Source organism: Pongo abelii, chromosome 1 (assembly GCF_028885655.2).
Source record: "Pongo abelii isolate AG06213 chromosome 1, NHGRI_mPonAbe1-v2.0_pri, whole genome shotgun sequence".
NCBI classification, from domain to species: domain Eukaryota; kingdom Metazoa; phylum Chordata; class Mammalia; order Primates; family Hominidae; genus Pongo; species Pongo abelii.
The window spans coordinates 220,385,729-220,402,476 of record NC_071985.2 but is presented as its reverse complement, the minus strand read 5'-3'; the positions used below and the strand labels follow the sequence as shown (position 1 = coordinate 220,402,476).

General features: G+C 44.6%; 1 protein-coding gene and 1 pseudogene across 1 annotated transcript; one reads left to right on the top strand and one right to left on the bottom strand.

Annotated features, from left to right (window-relative positions):
- Window positions 1-4,087: 4,087 nt before the first annotated feature.
- LOC129060471 (endogenous retrovirus group K member 5 Env polyprotein-like) lies at window positions 4,088-4,829 on the top strand (annotated as a pseudogene).
- Window positions 4,830-13,274: 8,445 nt separating this feature from the next.
- Window positions 13,275-16,050, bottom strand: LOC112131250 (PRAME family member 22-like). Its single transcript, XM_054559752.1, has 3 exons — window positions 15,764-16,050; window positions 14,798-15,376; window positions 13,275-13,848 (listed from the first exon to the last, which is right to left on the bottom strand). Exons 1-3 carry the CDS (start codon window positions 16,048-16,050, stop codon window positions 13,275-13,277), a joined length of 1,440 nt encoding a protein of 479 aa, XP_054415727.1.
- Window positions 16,051-16,748: the final 698 nt, after the last annotated feature.

Below are 16,748 nucleotides of genomic sequence, written 5' to 3'. Positions count from 1 at the left end.
GGCTCAAGCAATGATGGGAGTTGCTTTAGGAGGACAGTTAGAAGATTTGGGGGAAAATGTTATAATTGTGGTCAAATCGGTCATCTAAAAAAGAACTGCCCAGTCTTAAATAAACAGAGTAAAGATAAAGAACCACCTGGCCTGCGTCCAAGACATGGAAAAGGAAAACATTGGGCTAATCAATGTCATTCTAAATATGATAAAAATTGGCAACTATTGTCAGAAAAAGGGGCGAGGGGCCAGCCTCAGGCCCCGCAACAAACTGGGGCATTCCCGATTCAGCTGTTGTTCTTCAGGGTTTTCAGGGACAGTAACCCCCACAGCAAATACCACCACTTCAGGGAATCAGCCAATTACAACAATACAACAGCTGTCCCCCGCCACAGCAGGCAGCTCAGCGGTAGATTTATGCTCTACTCAAAAGGTTTCTTTACTCCCTGGAGAGACCCCGCAAAAGATTCCTAGACGGGTATATGGCCCGCTGCCAGAAGGGACGGTACGCCTTATTTTAGGAAGATGAAGTCTAAATTTGAAGGGAGTACACATTCACACTGGGGTGATTGACTCAGATTATAAAGGGGAAACTCAGTTAGTGATCAGCTCCACTGTTCCCTGGAGTGCCAATCCAGGTGATAGAATTGCTCAATTATTGCTTTTGCCTTATATTAAAATTGGGGAAAACACAACGGAAAGAACAGGAGGGTTTGGAAGTACAAACCCTGCTGGAAAAGCCACTCATTGGGCTAGTCAGGTCTCAGAGAATAGACCTGTGTGTACAGTCACTATTCAGTGAAAGCAATTTATAGGATTAGTGGATACCAGGGCTGATGTTTCCATTATCGCCTTAAATCAATGGCCAAAAAGTTGGCCTAAACAAAAGCCAATTTTTGTTACAGGACTTGTCCGTGTGGGCACCACCTCAAAAGTGTATCAAGTGCCATGATTTTACATTGTCTAGGACTTGATAATCAAGAAAGTGCAGTTCAACCAATGATTACTTCTATTCCAATTAATTTATGGGACCAAGACTTGTTACAACAAGGGCATGCAGAGATTACTATCCCAGCCTCCTTATACAGCCCCACGAGTCAAAAAATCATGACTAACATGGGATATCTCCCTGACAAAGGACTAGGGAAAAATGGAGATGGCATTAAAATCCCAATTGAGGCTGAGGGAAATTAAGAAAGAAAAGGAATAGGATATTCTTTTTAGGAGTGGCCACTGTAGAGCCTCCAAAACCCATTCCATTAACTTGGAAAACAGAAAAACCTGTATGGTTAAATCAGTGGCTGCTACCAAAACAAAAGCTGGAGGCTTTACACGTATGGGCAAAAGAACAATTAGCAAAGGGACATATTGAACCTTCATTTTCGCCTTGGAATTCTCCTGTATTTGTAACTGAGAAAAAATCCGGCAGATGGGGCATGCTAACCGACTTAAGAGCCGTCAATGCTGTAATTCAACCTATGGGGGCTCTGCAACCTGGGTTGCACTCTCTGGCCATGATCCCCAAAGATTGACCTTTAATTATAATTGATCTGAAGGATTGCTTTTTTACCATTCCTCTAGCAAAACAGGATTTGGAAAAATTTGCTTTTACTATACCAGCCAAAAATAATAAAGAACAGGCCACCAGGTTTCAGTGGAAAGTGTTGCCCCAGGGAATGCTTAATAGTCCAACTACATGTCAGATTTTTGTAGCTGAAGCTCTTCAACCTGTTAGGAGCAAGTTTTCAGACTGCTACATCATTCGTTATGTTGATGATCTTTTGTGAGCTGCAGAAACGAGAGACAAATTAATTGACTGTTACGCATTTCTGCAGAAAGAGGTTGCAAATGCAGGACTAACAATAATATCTGATAAGATTCAAACCTCTACTCCTGTCCATTTCTTGGGAATGCGGGTAGAGGAAAGAAATTTAAACAACAAAAAATAGACATAAGAAAAGACACATTAAAACCATTAAACGACTTTCAAAAATTGCTAGGAGATATTAATTGGATTCGTTAACTCAAGGCATCATTACTTATGCCATGTCAAATTTGTTCTCTATCTTGAGTGGGGATCCAGAATTGAATAGCAAAACAACATTAACTCCAGAGGCAACTAAAGAAATTGAATTAATTGAAGAAAAATTTCGGTCAGCACGAGTAAAGAGAATAGATCACTTAGCCCCACTCCAACTTTTGATTTTTGCTACTGCACATTCTCCAACAGGTGTTATTGTTCAAAATACAGATCTTGTGGAGTGATCTTTCCTTCCTCACAGTACAATTAAGATTTTTACATTGTACTTGGATCAAATGACTACATTAGTTGGTCGGGCAAGATTACAAATAATAAAATTGTGTGGAAGTGACCCAGATAAAATCATTGTTCCTTTAAACAAGGAACAGGTTAGAAAAGCGTTTATCAATTCTGCTGTATGGCAGATTGGTCTTGCTGATTTCATGGGAATTATTGATAATCATTATGCAAAAACAAAAATCTTCCAGTTTTTAAAATTGACTACGTGAATTTTACCTAAAATTGCCAGACATAAACCTTTAGAAAATGCTCTGACGGTGTTTACTGATGGTTCCAGCAATGGAAAAGTGTTTACACCAGGAAAGAAGAACGAGTCATTGAAACTCAATATCATTCAGCTCAAAGAGCAGAGTTGGTTGCTGTCATTTCAGTGTTACAAGATTTTAATCAGCCTATTAACATTGTATCAGATTCTGCATATGTAGTACAGGCTACAAAGGATGTTGAGACAGCCCTAATCAAATATAGTATGGATGATCAGTTAAACCAGCCCTTTAATTTGTTACAATAAATTGTAAGAAAAAGAAATTTCCCATTTTATATTACTCATATTTGAGCACATACTAATTTACCAAGGCCTTTAACTAAAGCAAATGAACAGGCTGACTTGCTAGTATCATCTGCATTCATAGAAGCACAAGAACTTCATGCTTTGACTCATGTAAATGTAACAGGACTAAAAAATAAATTTGATATCACATGGAAACAGGCAAAAAATATTGTAAAACATTGCACCCAGTGTCAAGTCATCCTACACCTGCCCACTCAGGAGGCAAGAGTTAATCCCAGAGGTCTATGTCCTAATGCATTATGGCAAATGGATGTCACACATGTACCTTCATTTGGAAAATTATCATTTGTACATGTGACAGTTGATACTTATTCACATGTTGTATGGGCAACCTGCCTGACAGGAGAAAGTACTTCCCATGTTAAAAGACATTTATTATCTTGTTTTGCTGTCATGGGAGCTCCAAAAAAAAAATTAAAACATATAATGGGCCAAGATACTGTAGTAAAACTTTTTAAAATTCTTAAATCAGTGAAAAATTACACATACAACAGGAATCCCCTATAATTCCCAAGGACAGGCCATAATTGAAAGAACTGATAGAACACTCAAAGCTCAATTGGTGAAACAAAAAAAGGAAAAAGACATTAAGGAGTATAACACTCCCCAGATGCAACTTAATTTAGCACTCTATACTTCAAAGTTTTTAAACATTTATAGAAATCAGACCACTACCTCTGCAGAGCAACATTTTACTGGTAAAAAGAACAGCCCACATGAAGGAAAACTGATTTGGTGGAAAGACAACAAAAATAAGACATGGGAAATAGGGAAAATGATAACATAGGGGAGAGGCTTTGCTTGTGTTTCACCAGGAGAAAATCAGCTTCCTGTTTGGATACCCACTAGACATTTAAATTTCTACAATGAACACATCAGAGATGCAAAGAGAAGCGCCACAACGGAGATGGAAAACCCGCAATCGAGCATCATCGACTCACCGGGTGAACAAAATGGTGATATCAGAAGAACAGATGAAGTTGCCATCCACCAAGAAAGCAGAGCCGCCGACCTGGGCCCAATTAAAGAAGCTGACATAGTTAGCTGAAAAAAGCCTGAAGAACACAAGGGTAACACAAACTCCAGAGAACATGCTGCCTGCAGCTTTGATGATTGTATCAACAGTGGTAAGTCTCCATGTGACTGCAGGAGCAGCTGCAGCTAATCATACTTACTGGGCCTATGTGCCTTTCTTGCCCTTAATTCAGGCAGTCACATGGATGGATAATCCTATTGAAGTATATGTTAATACTAGTGCATGGGTACCAGGCCTCACAGATGATCATTGCCCTGCTCAACCTAAAAAAGAAGAATTGATGATAAATATTTTCATTGGGTATCATTATCCTCCTATTTGCCAAGGGAAGTACCAGGATGTTTAATGCCTACAACCCCAAATTGGTTGGTAGAAGTACCTACTGTCGGTGCCACCAGTAGATTTACTTATCACATAGTAAGTGGATTGTCACTCGGGCCACAGATAAATAATTTACAGGACTCTTCTTATCAAAGATCATTAAAATTTAGGCCTAAGGGGAAGCCTTGCCCCAAGAAAATTCCCAAAGAATCCAAAGGCCCAAAAGTTTCAGTTTGGGAAGAATGTGTGGCTGATACTGCGGTGGCATTACAAAACAATGAATTTGGAACTATTATAGACTGGGCACCTCGAGCCAATTATATGATAATTGTACAGGCCAGACTCACTCATGCTCACAGGCTCCATCTATCTGGCCCAGTAATTTGGCCTAAGATAGTGATTTAACTAAAAGACTGGACAGGTTTATAGAAAGTTAGAATCAACCTATCCACGGAAATGGGGTGAAAAGGGAATTTCATCACCTCGAACAAAGTTAATTAGTCCTGCTACTGGTCCTGAACATCCAGAATTATGAAAGCTTACTGTGGTCTCACACCACATTAGAATTTGGTCTGAAAATCAAGCTATAGGAGCAAGAGATCATAAGCCATATTATACTATGAACCTAAATTCCAATCTGACAATTCCTTTGCAAAGTTGTGTAAAACCTCCTTATATGCTAGTTGTAGGAAACATAGTTATTCAACCAGATTCCCAAACTATCACCTGTGAAAACTGTAGATTGTTTACTTTCATTGATTCAACTTTTGTTTGGCAGCACCGTATCCTGCTGGTGAGGGTAAGAGGGGGCGTGTGGATCCCTTTGTCCGTAGACCGACCATGGGAGACTTCCCCATCCATCCATATTTTAACGGAAGTATTAAAGGAGTTCTAACTAGATCCAAAAGACGCATTTTTACTTTGGTTGCAGTGATTTTGGGTCTTATTGCAGTCACAGTTACTGCTGCAGCTGCTGGAATTGCTTTACACTTCTCTGTTCAAACTGTAGAATATGTAAATAATTGGCAAAAGAACTCCTCAAAATTGTGGAATTCTCAAACCCAAATGGATAAAAAATTGGCAAACCAAATTAATGATCTTAGACAAACTGTCCTTTGGATGGGAGATAGACTCATGAGCATGGAATATCTTTTTTAGTTACAGTGTGACTGGAATACATCAGATTTTTGTATTAAACCCCGAGCCTATAATGAGTCTGAGCATCATTGGGACATGGTTAGATGCCATCTACAAGGAAGAGAAGATAATCTTACTTTAGATATTTTAAAATTAAAAGAAAAAAATTTTGAGGCATCAAAAGCTCATTTAAATTTGGTGCCAGAAACTGAGGCAATCATGAAAGCTGCTGATGGCCTCACAAATCTTAACCCCGTCACTTGGGTTAAAACCATCCGAAGTTCCACTATTGTAAATTTCATATTAATCCTTGTGTATCTGTTTTCTCTGTGGTTAGTCTACAGGTGTTTCCAGCAGCTCCAAAGAGACAGCGACCAGCGAGAATGGGCCGTGATGACGATGGCGGTTTTCTCAAAAAGAAAAGGGGGATAAGTAGGGAAAAGAAAGAGAGATCAGATGGTTACTGTGTCTACGTAGAAAAGGAAGACATGAAAAATTTCATTTTGATCTGTACCCTCAACAATTGCTTTGCCCTGAGATGCTGTTAATTTGTAACTTTAGCCAGAACCTTGAGCTCACAGAAACATGTGTTGTATGGAATCAAGGTTTAGGGGATCTAGAGCTGTTCAGGATGTGCCTAGTTAACAAACTATTTACAGGCAGTATGCTTGATAAAAGTCATCGCCATTCTCCATTCTCGAATAATCAGGGGCACAATGCACCGCAGAAAGCTGCAGGGACCTCTGCCCTGGAAAGCCATGTATTGTCCAAGGTTTCTGCTCATGTGATTGTCTGAAATATAACCTCATGGGATGGGAAAGACCTGACCATCCCCAAGCCTGACACCCTTGAAGGGTCTGGACTGAGGAGGATTACTAAAAGAGGAAGACCTCTTGCAGCTGAGATTAGAAGAAGGCCTCTGTCTACTGCCTGCCCCTGGGAATGCAGTGTCTCCGTATAAAACCGGATTGTACATTTGTTCTATTCTGAGATAGGAGAAAAACTGCCTTGTGGTGGGAGGTGAGACATGTTGGCAGCAATGCTGCTTTGTCACTCTTTACTCTACTGAGATGTTTGGGTGGAGAAAAGCATAAATCTGGCCTACGTGCACATCCAGGCATAGTACCTTCCCTTGAACTTATTTGGGACACACATTACTTTGTTCACGTGTTTTCTTGCTGACCTTCTCCCCACTATCAACCTGCTCTCCTGGCACATTCCTCTTGCTGAGATAGTGAAAACAGTAATCAAAAAAACTGAGAGAACTCAGAGACCAGTTCCAGTACAGGTCCTCCATATGCTGAGCACTGGTCCCCTGGGCCCACTTTTCTTTCTCTATACTTTGTCTCTGTGTCTTATTTCTTTTCTCAGTCTCTCATCCAACCTGATGAGAAGTAACCACAGGTGTGGAGGGGCTGGTCCTCTTCAAGTATATAGAATTGTAGTGTGACAGGTCCCATCAGGTTACTTAAGGGCGCATGTCCCCTGCTTGAACCATGAAGGCCAGGTGGGAAGCCAAGTCTCTTGTGCCCAGCCAAGAAGCAGGTGTCCCTGAGAACCCAAACAGCCCAGACTGTATCAGAGAGCCTACCAAGCAGAAGAGACTGATTGCTCAAAATCAGTGGACAAAGAGCCAGAAAATTCACTTAAAAGCAGTTTAGAGACAGGAGGTGGCGCAGATCTTTGGGGCTGTGCTGCTGCTGCCCAGGAGTGCCCTGCATGTGAATCCTAATCAACTCATCTATTTGCCAAGCTGGGCTCGTCTGAGTCATCCTTTGATCTCTTGGCTCCTTTCCGGTTTGGCGGGGAAAATGATACAGCCCTGGTTTTTCTCAGAGCAAGCGTGTTTTGGAATCACACATCCTTAGAGTGCAGATAATAGTCAAGTGCCTGTGGGTGATGACTGACCTTCCCTATGGTAAGAAACCCTACACAAAGGGCATCCGAGTGAGGACCCTGCTGTGGACTCAGGTGAGAAATCCTACACGAAAGACATCCGAGTGAGGACCCTGCTGAGGACTCAGGTGAGAAACCCTACACAAAGGGCATCCAGGTGAGGACCCTGCTGAGGACTCAGGTGAGAGACCCTACACAAAGGGTATCTGAGTGAGGACCCTGCTGAGAACTCAGAGCCTGATGTTGTTTGGCAGGGACCTTGGGCAAGAGCCTCAGTTTTCCTGAAAAATGAGGATGATGATGCCCACCACCTGTGTGACCCTGGTAGGAGCCAATGAGATGGGGCAACTTAAGGGCTTGGCATAGGGCCTGGCATACAGGAAGAGTGAAATTAATGCATTTTTTCCTCCTTTTTGCCTCCCAGCAGAAGCCTCCATGATTATTCATCCCTCATTCTGAAAACTAAAAATAAAATCCTAAGCTCCCCATATGAACTGAACAGATTCCCCCTCGGCCAAGTGTACCCAGAGAAATCTTTAAAACTGAGTTCCTGGCCATGGCGGGATGTAAGGTTAGACACATCTCATTTTACTTCCTTCTTGTCATGGTTTAGACACAAAACTGACCAGCATTCATGTTCAAATAGAGATTATAAGGCTGACTGAACTGACTATTTAGGGTAATAAGGTACCTAGTTATATACAGGACCTAAGGTCTTCCCAGGCAAGAGTTAAGTCAAGGGCCCCAACCCTTAAAAAATGAACTACATACTTTTTTTTTTTCTGAGGTGGCCTCTCGCTCTGTAGCCCAGGCTGAAGTGCAGTGGCATGATCTTGGCTCACTGCAACCTCTGCCTCCCAGGTTCAAGCAAGTCTCCTGCCTCAGCCTCTGGAGGAGCTGGGATTACAGGTGCATGCCACGAAGCCTGGCTAATTTTTTGTATTTTTAGTAAAGACAGGGTTTCACCATGTTGGCCAGGCTGGCCTTGACCTGCTGACCTCGTTATCCACCCACCTCAGCCTCCCAAAGTGCTGGGATTACAGGCAAGAGCCACTGTGCCCAGCTGAATGAACTATATTGTAACTGCCACAGGGTTTTTCTCTTTCTCTAGCAGCTGAACAAGCACCCGCCCTAAGATAAGCAATATTGAAATGATTGCAGCTCATCCATCCCAGATTCTGACTAACTGACCCCTTGCTCCACAAGCCATGACTCCAGCTTTGACTGGACAAGAGATTGATTCCAGTAACTTTCTGCTGATGAGAGACCTCTGAGCATTGACTGGTTCTGGCCACTTGAAAGAGACTTAGCACGCGAGCGTCTTCATGTCCCTGATGCACCATTTGATATAGGTGGTCTAGCTGTAATGCATTAAAATGTGAAGTCTCAGCGCAGCACGATGGCTCATGCCTGTAATCTCAGCACTTTGGAACACTTTTGGAGACCGAGGCAGGCAGATCACCTGAGGTCAGGCGTTCCAGACCAGCCTGGCCAACATAGTGAAACCCTATCTCTACTAAAAATACAAAAAGTAGGCCAGGCGTGGTGGCTCATGTCTGTAATCTCAGCACTTTGGGAGGCCGAGGCGGGTGGATCACAAGGTCAGGAGATCGAGACCATCTTGGCTAACAAAGAGAAACCCCGTCTCTACTAAAAATACAAAAATTAGCCAGGTGTGGCGGCATGTGCCTGTAGTCCCAGCTGCTGGGGAGGCTGAGGCAGGAGAATGGCTCCCAGGAGGTGGAGCTTGCAGTGAGCTGAGATTGCACCACTGCACTCCAGCCTGGGCGACAGAGCAAGACTCCGTCTCAAAAAAAAAGTAGCCAGGTGTGGTGGCATGTACCTGTAGTCTCAGCTACTTGGCTGAGGCAGGAGAATCGCTTGAACCTGGGAGGTGGAGGATGCAGTGAGCTGATACGGTGCCATTGCAGACCAGCCTGGGTGACAGAGCAAGACTCTGTCTCAAAAAGAAAAAAGAAATGTGAAGTCTCCACCCCAAAGTGAACATGGGACATAAGCCACTTGTATGTTTATTCGGTATGCATGTTAGGCCCCCTTCATGAATACTCATAGCCCATTTCATGACCTGTTGAGTGTGTATACTTGGCCAACCCACTCAGCATAAATTCCTGCCTCATCACTTCCTCCCTGGAAGTACCAGTGAAGGATCTTTTCTGAAAACTGCACTTTCAAGCCTGAGGCATGGCCAGCCTACAGGCCATAAGCTACAGAAATATATCTTTTTTTCCTTTTTAAGCAGAGACAGGATTTTGCCTTGTTGTCCAGGCTAGAACTCCTTGGCTCAAGCAATCCACCCACATTGGCCTCCCAAAGTGCTGGAATTACAGGCATGAGCCACCTTGCTTGGCCTATAGAATTATATCTTTTTTTTTTTTTTTTTTGAGAGGGAGTCTCGCTCTTTGCTCAGGCTGCAGTGCAGCAGCATGATCTCGGCTCACTGCAATCTCCACCTCCTGGGTTCAAGCGATTCTCCTGCCTCAGCCTCCCGAGTAGCTGTGATTACACGCACGTGCCACCATGCCCAGCTAATTTTTGTATTTTTAGTAGAGACGGGGTTTCACCATGTTGGCCAGGATGGTCTCCATCTCTTCACCTCATGATCCACCTGCCTTAGCCTCCCAAAGTGCTGGGATTACAGGCGTGAGCCACCACACCCAGCCTAGAAATATATGTTATAATAAAATAGAGCCATGTGTGGTGGCTCATGCCTGTAATCTCAATACTTTGTAAGGCTAAGATCGGAGCACTGCCTGAGCCTGGCAGTTCTAGACCAGCCCAAGTAATATAGAGAGACTCCAGTAACATGAGACCTCCAGCACATGTTGAATAGGAGTGGTCACATGTAGATGCTCATCCCAGCACTATTCACAATAGCAAAGACATGGAATCCACTGGAATGCCCATCAGTGGTGGACTGGATTAACAAAATATGGTACATATACACCATGGAAACCTACACAGCCTTAAACAAGAGCAAGATAATGCCCTTTCATTAAGTCCTCATCCTCCTTTTGCTGCAACATGGATGGAGCTAGAAGCCATTATGCTAAGCAAACTAAAGCAGGCACAGAAAACCAAACATCACATGTTCTCACTTATAAATGGGAGCCAAATATTAAGTATACATGACATAATAATGGAAACAATAGATGCCCGGGACTACTGGAGAGTGGAGGGTGGAAGGGGAGTGTGTATCAAAAAACTACCAAAACTGGCTGGACATGGTGGCTCACAACTCTAATCCCAGCACTGAGGCAGGTGCACCATTTGAGGTCAGGAGTTCCCCGTGTCCAATATGGTGAAACCCTGTCTCTACTAAAAATACAAAAACTTAGCCTGGTGTGATAATGCAAGTCTGTAGTCTTAGCTACTTGGGAGGCTGAGGCAGGATAATTGCTTGACCCTAGGAGGCAGAGGTTGCAGTGAGCTAAGAGCACGCCACTACACTCCAGCCTGGATGACAGAGTGATATGTTGCCTAAAAAACAAACAAACAAACAAAAACTCCTAAAATTATTTATCTGATAGTTTGTCTATTATCTATAGAACAAACCTGCATCTGTATTTCTGGAACTAAAATACAAGTTTGAAAACCTGTGATTTCCAGTGATTGGTTAGAGAGCTGACAAATCACCATCTCATTAGAGTCACCCACTAGATTTCTGCTTTGTCATTTTGGGGAGGTCACGGTTTCCTGTTTGCTCTGGTTTGTTGTAGATATAGATCTGTATTTTTGCACTGAAGGAAGAATGATTTACTCCAGTTTTCTCTGTCTGGCTTGCTTTGGTTTGGACTGAATACATTCCCTTAGTGAATCTTCACCACTAGGTTGCTGCTTCCTTCTTGGCTCCAGGTGGTGGCTTAAGCCCAGGTTTACCTAAGTTTTAGTAAACCAGGAGAGTACTGCCAGTCCCAAATGGGGGAAGTCCCAAAGGGATTCTCATGGCAGTGTAGGAGTGCTAGCTAGGTCAAGCCCAGGTTTTCCTGTTTTTTGATCAGGAGAGAACGGAGGTGTGATAGGAAGAGCTCTCACTAAAATGAGTTAGTTTCCAAAAGGATGTATATTTCCACTAATATGGGCTGGAAATATTTGGAATGTATTATCCACCTAAATGATTTTCGCGTTATTCTAAAAGAGAAATTGGTTATCTTTACTGGACACAATCACTTTAATTCAGTAAACCCCACTAGTCACCATGAGGACAGGTCAGTGCCCTGGTTTTCCTGTTTTTTGATAAGGAGAGAAGGGAGGTGTTAGAGGAAGATGTCTCATTGAAATGAGTTAATTTCCAAAAGGATGCATATTGATGTGGGCTAGAAATATTTAGAATGTGTTATCTACCTAAATGATTTTAGCATTTTTCTAAGAGAAATTGGACATCTTTACTACACACAATGACGTTAATTCAGCAAAACCCACTAGCCACCATGAGGACAGGCAAGGGTTGGTGATGCCATGAGGCTCCCGCTAGTACACACTACAGCCATTCCCTTCCAAGGCAGGGGGCTGCACCTTGTGCAGTGAAGCGCTTTCCTGACACGGCCAATCATCAGGAACAGATTCTCCCAGATCTGCCCATTAGGAGTGAGCAGGGTCTCAGTATCTGGGGAGCAGTGAGGGCCCCTGACAAGAAGAGGATTGACTCAATGGTTCATCATCACTGCCCACACAGAATGTTCTAGGTCCCAGGCATGCATCTTTTGTGGATGAACCCAGTGAACAACCACAGGAGAAAGTAAGGAAGAGATGACTGGAGAGGTAAAGAATGGGCATAAATTAATCAAAGTTTAGGCTGGGCACAGTGGTTCACGCCTGTACTCCTAGTACTTTGGGAGGCTTCCTTGAGGTCACTTGAGGTTAGGAGTTTGAGACCAGTCAGGCCAACATGGTGAAACCCCGTCTCTACTAAAAACACAAATTCCCTTCAACCTGGGAGTTGGAGGTTGCAGTGAGCCAAGATCACACCACTGCACTCCAGCCTAGGTGACCAAGCAAGACTCCGTCAAGAAAAGAAAACAAACAAACAAACAAAAAACAGGTCAGGCTCGGTGGCTCATGCCTGTAATCCTAGCACTTTGGGAGGCCAAGGTGCGCAGATTACCTGAGGTCAGGAGTTCGAGACCAGCCTGATCAACATGGAGAAACGCCATTTCTATTAAAAATACAAAATTAGCCGGGCATGGTGGTGCATGCCTGTGATCCCAGCTACTCGGGAGGCTGAGGCAGGAAAAATCGCTTGAACCCAGGAGGCAGAGGTTGTGGTGAGCCAAGATCGTGCCATTTCACTCTAGCCTGGGCAACAAGAGCGAATCTCCATCTAAAAGAAAACAAGAAAAACAGAAAATAAAAACACAACAACAAAATGAAGTTTATTTTTATTCCTTTATTTCCTGCAGATGAACCTAAATCACAGATGTCTTTTTTTAATTCATCAGGAACTAAAGATTTCAGATGTATAAATTGCTGAAACAGGCTAATCAATCATGAAGGACAGCAGAGAGTTTCCATTTAGGTTCCCTTTACTTCCGACATTTCTTTGTATCCATCCTTGCTGAGATAACTCCCTTCTCTAGAACTTCAGGTTCTATTTCTGACTATCTAGGACACGGATCCCTGAGTCTCATTGACTCCATTCGACCTTTTCCCCAGTGCTGCCCCCTGCTGGGTTTCTTTTGTTTTTTTTTTTTTCCACTCACAGAAAGCGCATGCCTGAAACAGAGGCTTCTCTGCTCCCTTTATAATGGGCCTATAGACCCGGCACAGCTGCTTATGCCTGTCATCCCAGAATTTTGGGAGGCCAAGCAAGGGGTCCCTTAAGCGTAAGAGTTTGAGACCAGCCTAGACAACATAGGGAAACCCCGTCTCAAATTTTTTAAAAAAAATTCTAAAATTGTAAAATAAGGAAAAAGAAAAAAGACATCTATGTCCCAGATTTTAGTTTCCAAGTGCCTGGAGAAAAAGCTTTTTATACCTCCACCACACTAGGCAGGCCTTCCCCACAAGCATAAATTGAACTCCAGTTGCTCAGTGGATGACGTGCCACAGCAAGGGCAGGAGACGGGACCAAAGAAGATCCTGTTGGGCTGCCTTACTTCCCTCAGTATACGCATCAGCTCAGCCTGAAGTGGGGTGAGGAGCTCCCAAACGACACGACCACTGTCGTCAAGACTCTCCCGAGGGGCAGGATATGTTTCCAGGCTCAAATTGCTCAGCCTGCCTGTGTGGCGCAGCAGGTCCTTCAGAGCATCCATGGAGGTGTCATTGCCGTGAAAGCAGAAAGTGGTGAGGTTGGAGCAGCGGCTCAGGGCAGGCAGGATGATCCCAAGTTTGGAGTCCCTAATCCCACAGTCCACTAAGAAGAGGGTCTGAAGAGTGGCAGCAACTTTCTCTAGCAGAGCTCGGAGGGGCTCAAGATGGATGAAGCGCAGTGCACCATGACTCAGATTCAGCTGCTTCAGTTGACTGAGACTTGGGTACTGGGGCAGACACTTCAAGTCCTCTTCTTCTAGGGAGGCATAAGTTAATGCCAATGTCTCCAATGGGCTCTTGAGGCACCTGGGGAGAGCAAGAAGTTACTACTGGGCAATGGCACCAGTTAGAGGATGGTGGTGGAAAATAACCTCAAGGGAAGAGCCTGTTTTGCCCAAACCCAAGTTTGTTCTCATCATCTAATCATGGCCCTCCCACAAGGTGCTGCCTGATGAGGACTTGGATCATTCAGAGGCAGTCCCATTTTAGGCTCAGTCCTTTCACCATCACTGGTGTGATTGGTTCAAGGCCATAAAATCTCTAAAGCCTCTTTTCTTCATCTTCCAGCAGAAAGCTTCATCTCCGGGCCACAGGAGCCCAGTGGAAGAGATGCCCAAAGAATTAACCTGAGCAAGGTCTAGGGACATCAGCTAGGGCTACCTGCTTTCAGAGGTTCCCTGACATGGCCACATCTGCAAACCACCTATCACTTTGTACCACTCTCATGCCTACTCCCTCACCTCCATCCCAGAAGCACACATTTCCCATGTCAATTACCTTTCCTGGAGTTCAAAACAACCTTTTACAAACAGGGAATTAGAGACAGGATCATTCATGCTCACTAAGCTGTGAGGACAGAGCTTCCTCTGTGAAACACACAGGTTTGGTGCACTTTCTCTTCTTTTATACCCTCCCCTCTGTTGCCTCTTTTTTATCATATTAACTTTAAACACACTTCCTAGCAAGGAATTCCTAAAAGGAATTCATCCTCACTAGAGCTGAACCCCCCACTAACCAGCTCCCTACACAATGTCCCTCTCTGTAGCATCTACCCTAGGTCATCCCTCTGCCCTTACTGGAGCGATCCTGTGATACCCACTTCAGGATATAGAGCACCAAACAGGACAATGCATTCTAGTGTCCCCTTCCCTGGACATCGCCAGCCACTGGCACACAGTGGATGCTGACTAGTGTTCACTGTAACAAAAAAAGGCTGTGCTATGGTCCCCAGGGAAAGCTCACCATCCTTCCTCACCTGATCAGCTGCTCCAAGTAGCCTTCCAAGAAGCAGATCCTTCTTATATAAAGCATCTGGAGGTACTGCAGCCTGAGGAACACAGAGCTGAATTCAGCAGCTAACTGTTTTTGGCTGTCAAGGCTTGGCAGGTAACCACAGCCATCGGAGATGAAGAGTTTGCGAAGATTCCTCATCTGGCTCAGGTAACGGCTAAACTCTACTATCATACATGGCCAGCACATGTCCCAAATTTCCAACACTTGGATGCTGTCTGGGTATACTGTTTCGAATACGTTTCTGAAATTTAGAATGTTCATTGAATAATTTACCACCTTAGTACAGCACAGGTGTACTGAACGTCCTCTGAGCTGGATCCACCCAGAGAAGAAGCTCAGATCTTCATCCATGGAATCTTCCTTGAGGCAAACATCCAGGAACACCTTCAAGTGCTGCTTCTCTCCTGTCCTTGGACAGTCCTCCACTGTCTGCCTCTTACTCATGGCCTCTGGGGAGCAGGACAGGGTCCTGGCTCCAGACCACATGGTCCAAAAATTCTCATCAACATCCCGCATTTCCACCACTTGAAGTTTCCACCTTCTGTGAGTAACATAGGGAAAAAGCTCAGAATGTAGGCAAGGACCCACCCCTGACCTGGGCTGTCACTCCACATCAAGGACTTCAGCTGCTTTTTTCCTCAGCACCCCTCTTTCTGTCTCTTCTCCATCCCTTTCCCCCTTGGATTCTGCCTGGTACCCACTTCTAGTGCCTTTACCTTCCACTAGGAGCAGGCAGGTTCCTGTTTCCTCAGTGGACCCTGTATGGTGAGCAGTCCTTTCCCAGAGGAGCTGGGCAGTGGCCAAGAACTTTCCCAGCTTTCCCACTGGCACCCATCAGAAGCCCCTGGGCCACCCCAGGTTCCCAATTTGTCTGACCCAGCTGTTTATTCCCTGGACACCTGGGCCCTCCCCACCTGGGTCACCTCACCTGGGGCGAACCTTTTGGGCAAGCAGGCAATCAATCCCATCCACTACATAATATAAGATCTCCAGATCAGGCGTCTTCATCAGGGACCCCAGAGGGAGGTAGGGGAAGGGCCAGGCCTGCACCATCACCTTCAGAACCTCGCAGCGTCTGCTAGTGAATGCCTCCATGAACAGTGGGGGGAAGAGCTCCTTGGGCAGCTCATCCAGGACGGAGATGGCCAAGGCCTGGTCCTTCAGCAGGCTCTGCCCTGCCAGCTGCAGGAGTCTGCGTGGGGCCTGGAGGCTCATCCTGATAAATCTGCAAGAAAACAAATCCAGAGAAAAGACAAACTTATCAGGCCAGTCCTCTCACAACCTGACTTCTCCTGGGCCAAAAGTCACTACTCTGGCAGGTGTGAAAGAGTCCTTAGTTTACCCCAATTCCACTCTGCAATAATTGGCCACAGAGACATAGTTCTTCCCTTCTGGTATCAAGAAGAGTCTCCCAACTTCTAAGGAACGGGCAAGATCCCTCCTACTCCGTGAATTTTCATCCATTGCTCCACCCAACTCTATTAGCTCTGGGAAGTGTTACCATGGATCTTCAAAGCTCAGCTCCTTTTTTGAGAAAAAATGTCTTCTTAATTTAAGGATCTAAAACAATGGTCATGTGGCTGGGCTTGGTGGCTCACAACTGTAGTCCCAGCACTTTGGAGGCCAAGGTGGGTGGCTCACTTAAGGTCAGGGGTTAGAGACCAGCCTGGCCAACAAGATGAAATTCAGTCTTTACTAAAAATACAAAAAGTAGCCAGGCATGGTTGCGGATGCCTGTAACTCCAGCTACTTGGGAGGCTGAAGCACAAGAATCGCTTAAACCCAGGAGGTGGAGGCTGCAGTGAGCTGAGATAGTGCCACTGCACTCCTGCCTGGGCAATAGAGTGAGACTCAGTCTCAAAAAGGAAAACAAAACAATAAAACAATGGTAATGGGAGTCTCCTGTGGCCTCA

Coding starts and splice junctions, on each gene's coding strand:
- LOC112131250 (XM_054559752.1), bottom strand. CDS start 16,050: ATGAGCCTCCAGGCCCCACGCAGACTCCTGCAGCTGGCAGGGCAGAGC. Junction 15,377..15,763: donor GCCCAAAAGGTTCGCCCCAG/GTGAGGTGACCC, acceptor TGTTACTCACAG/AAGGTGGAAACTTCAAGTGG. Junction 13,849..14,797: donor TACTTGGAGCAGCTGATCAG/GTGAGGAAGGAT, acceptor TGCTCTCCCCAG/GTGCCTCAAGAGCCCATTGG.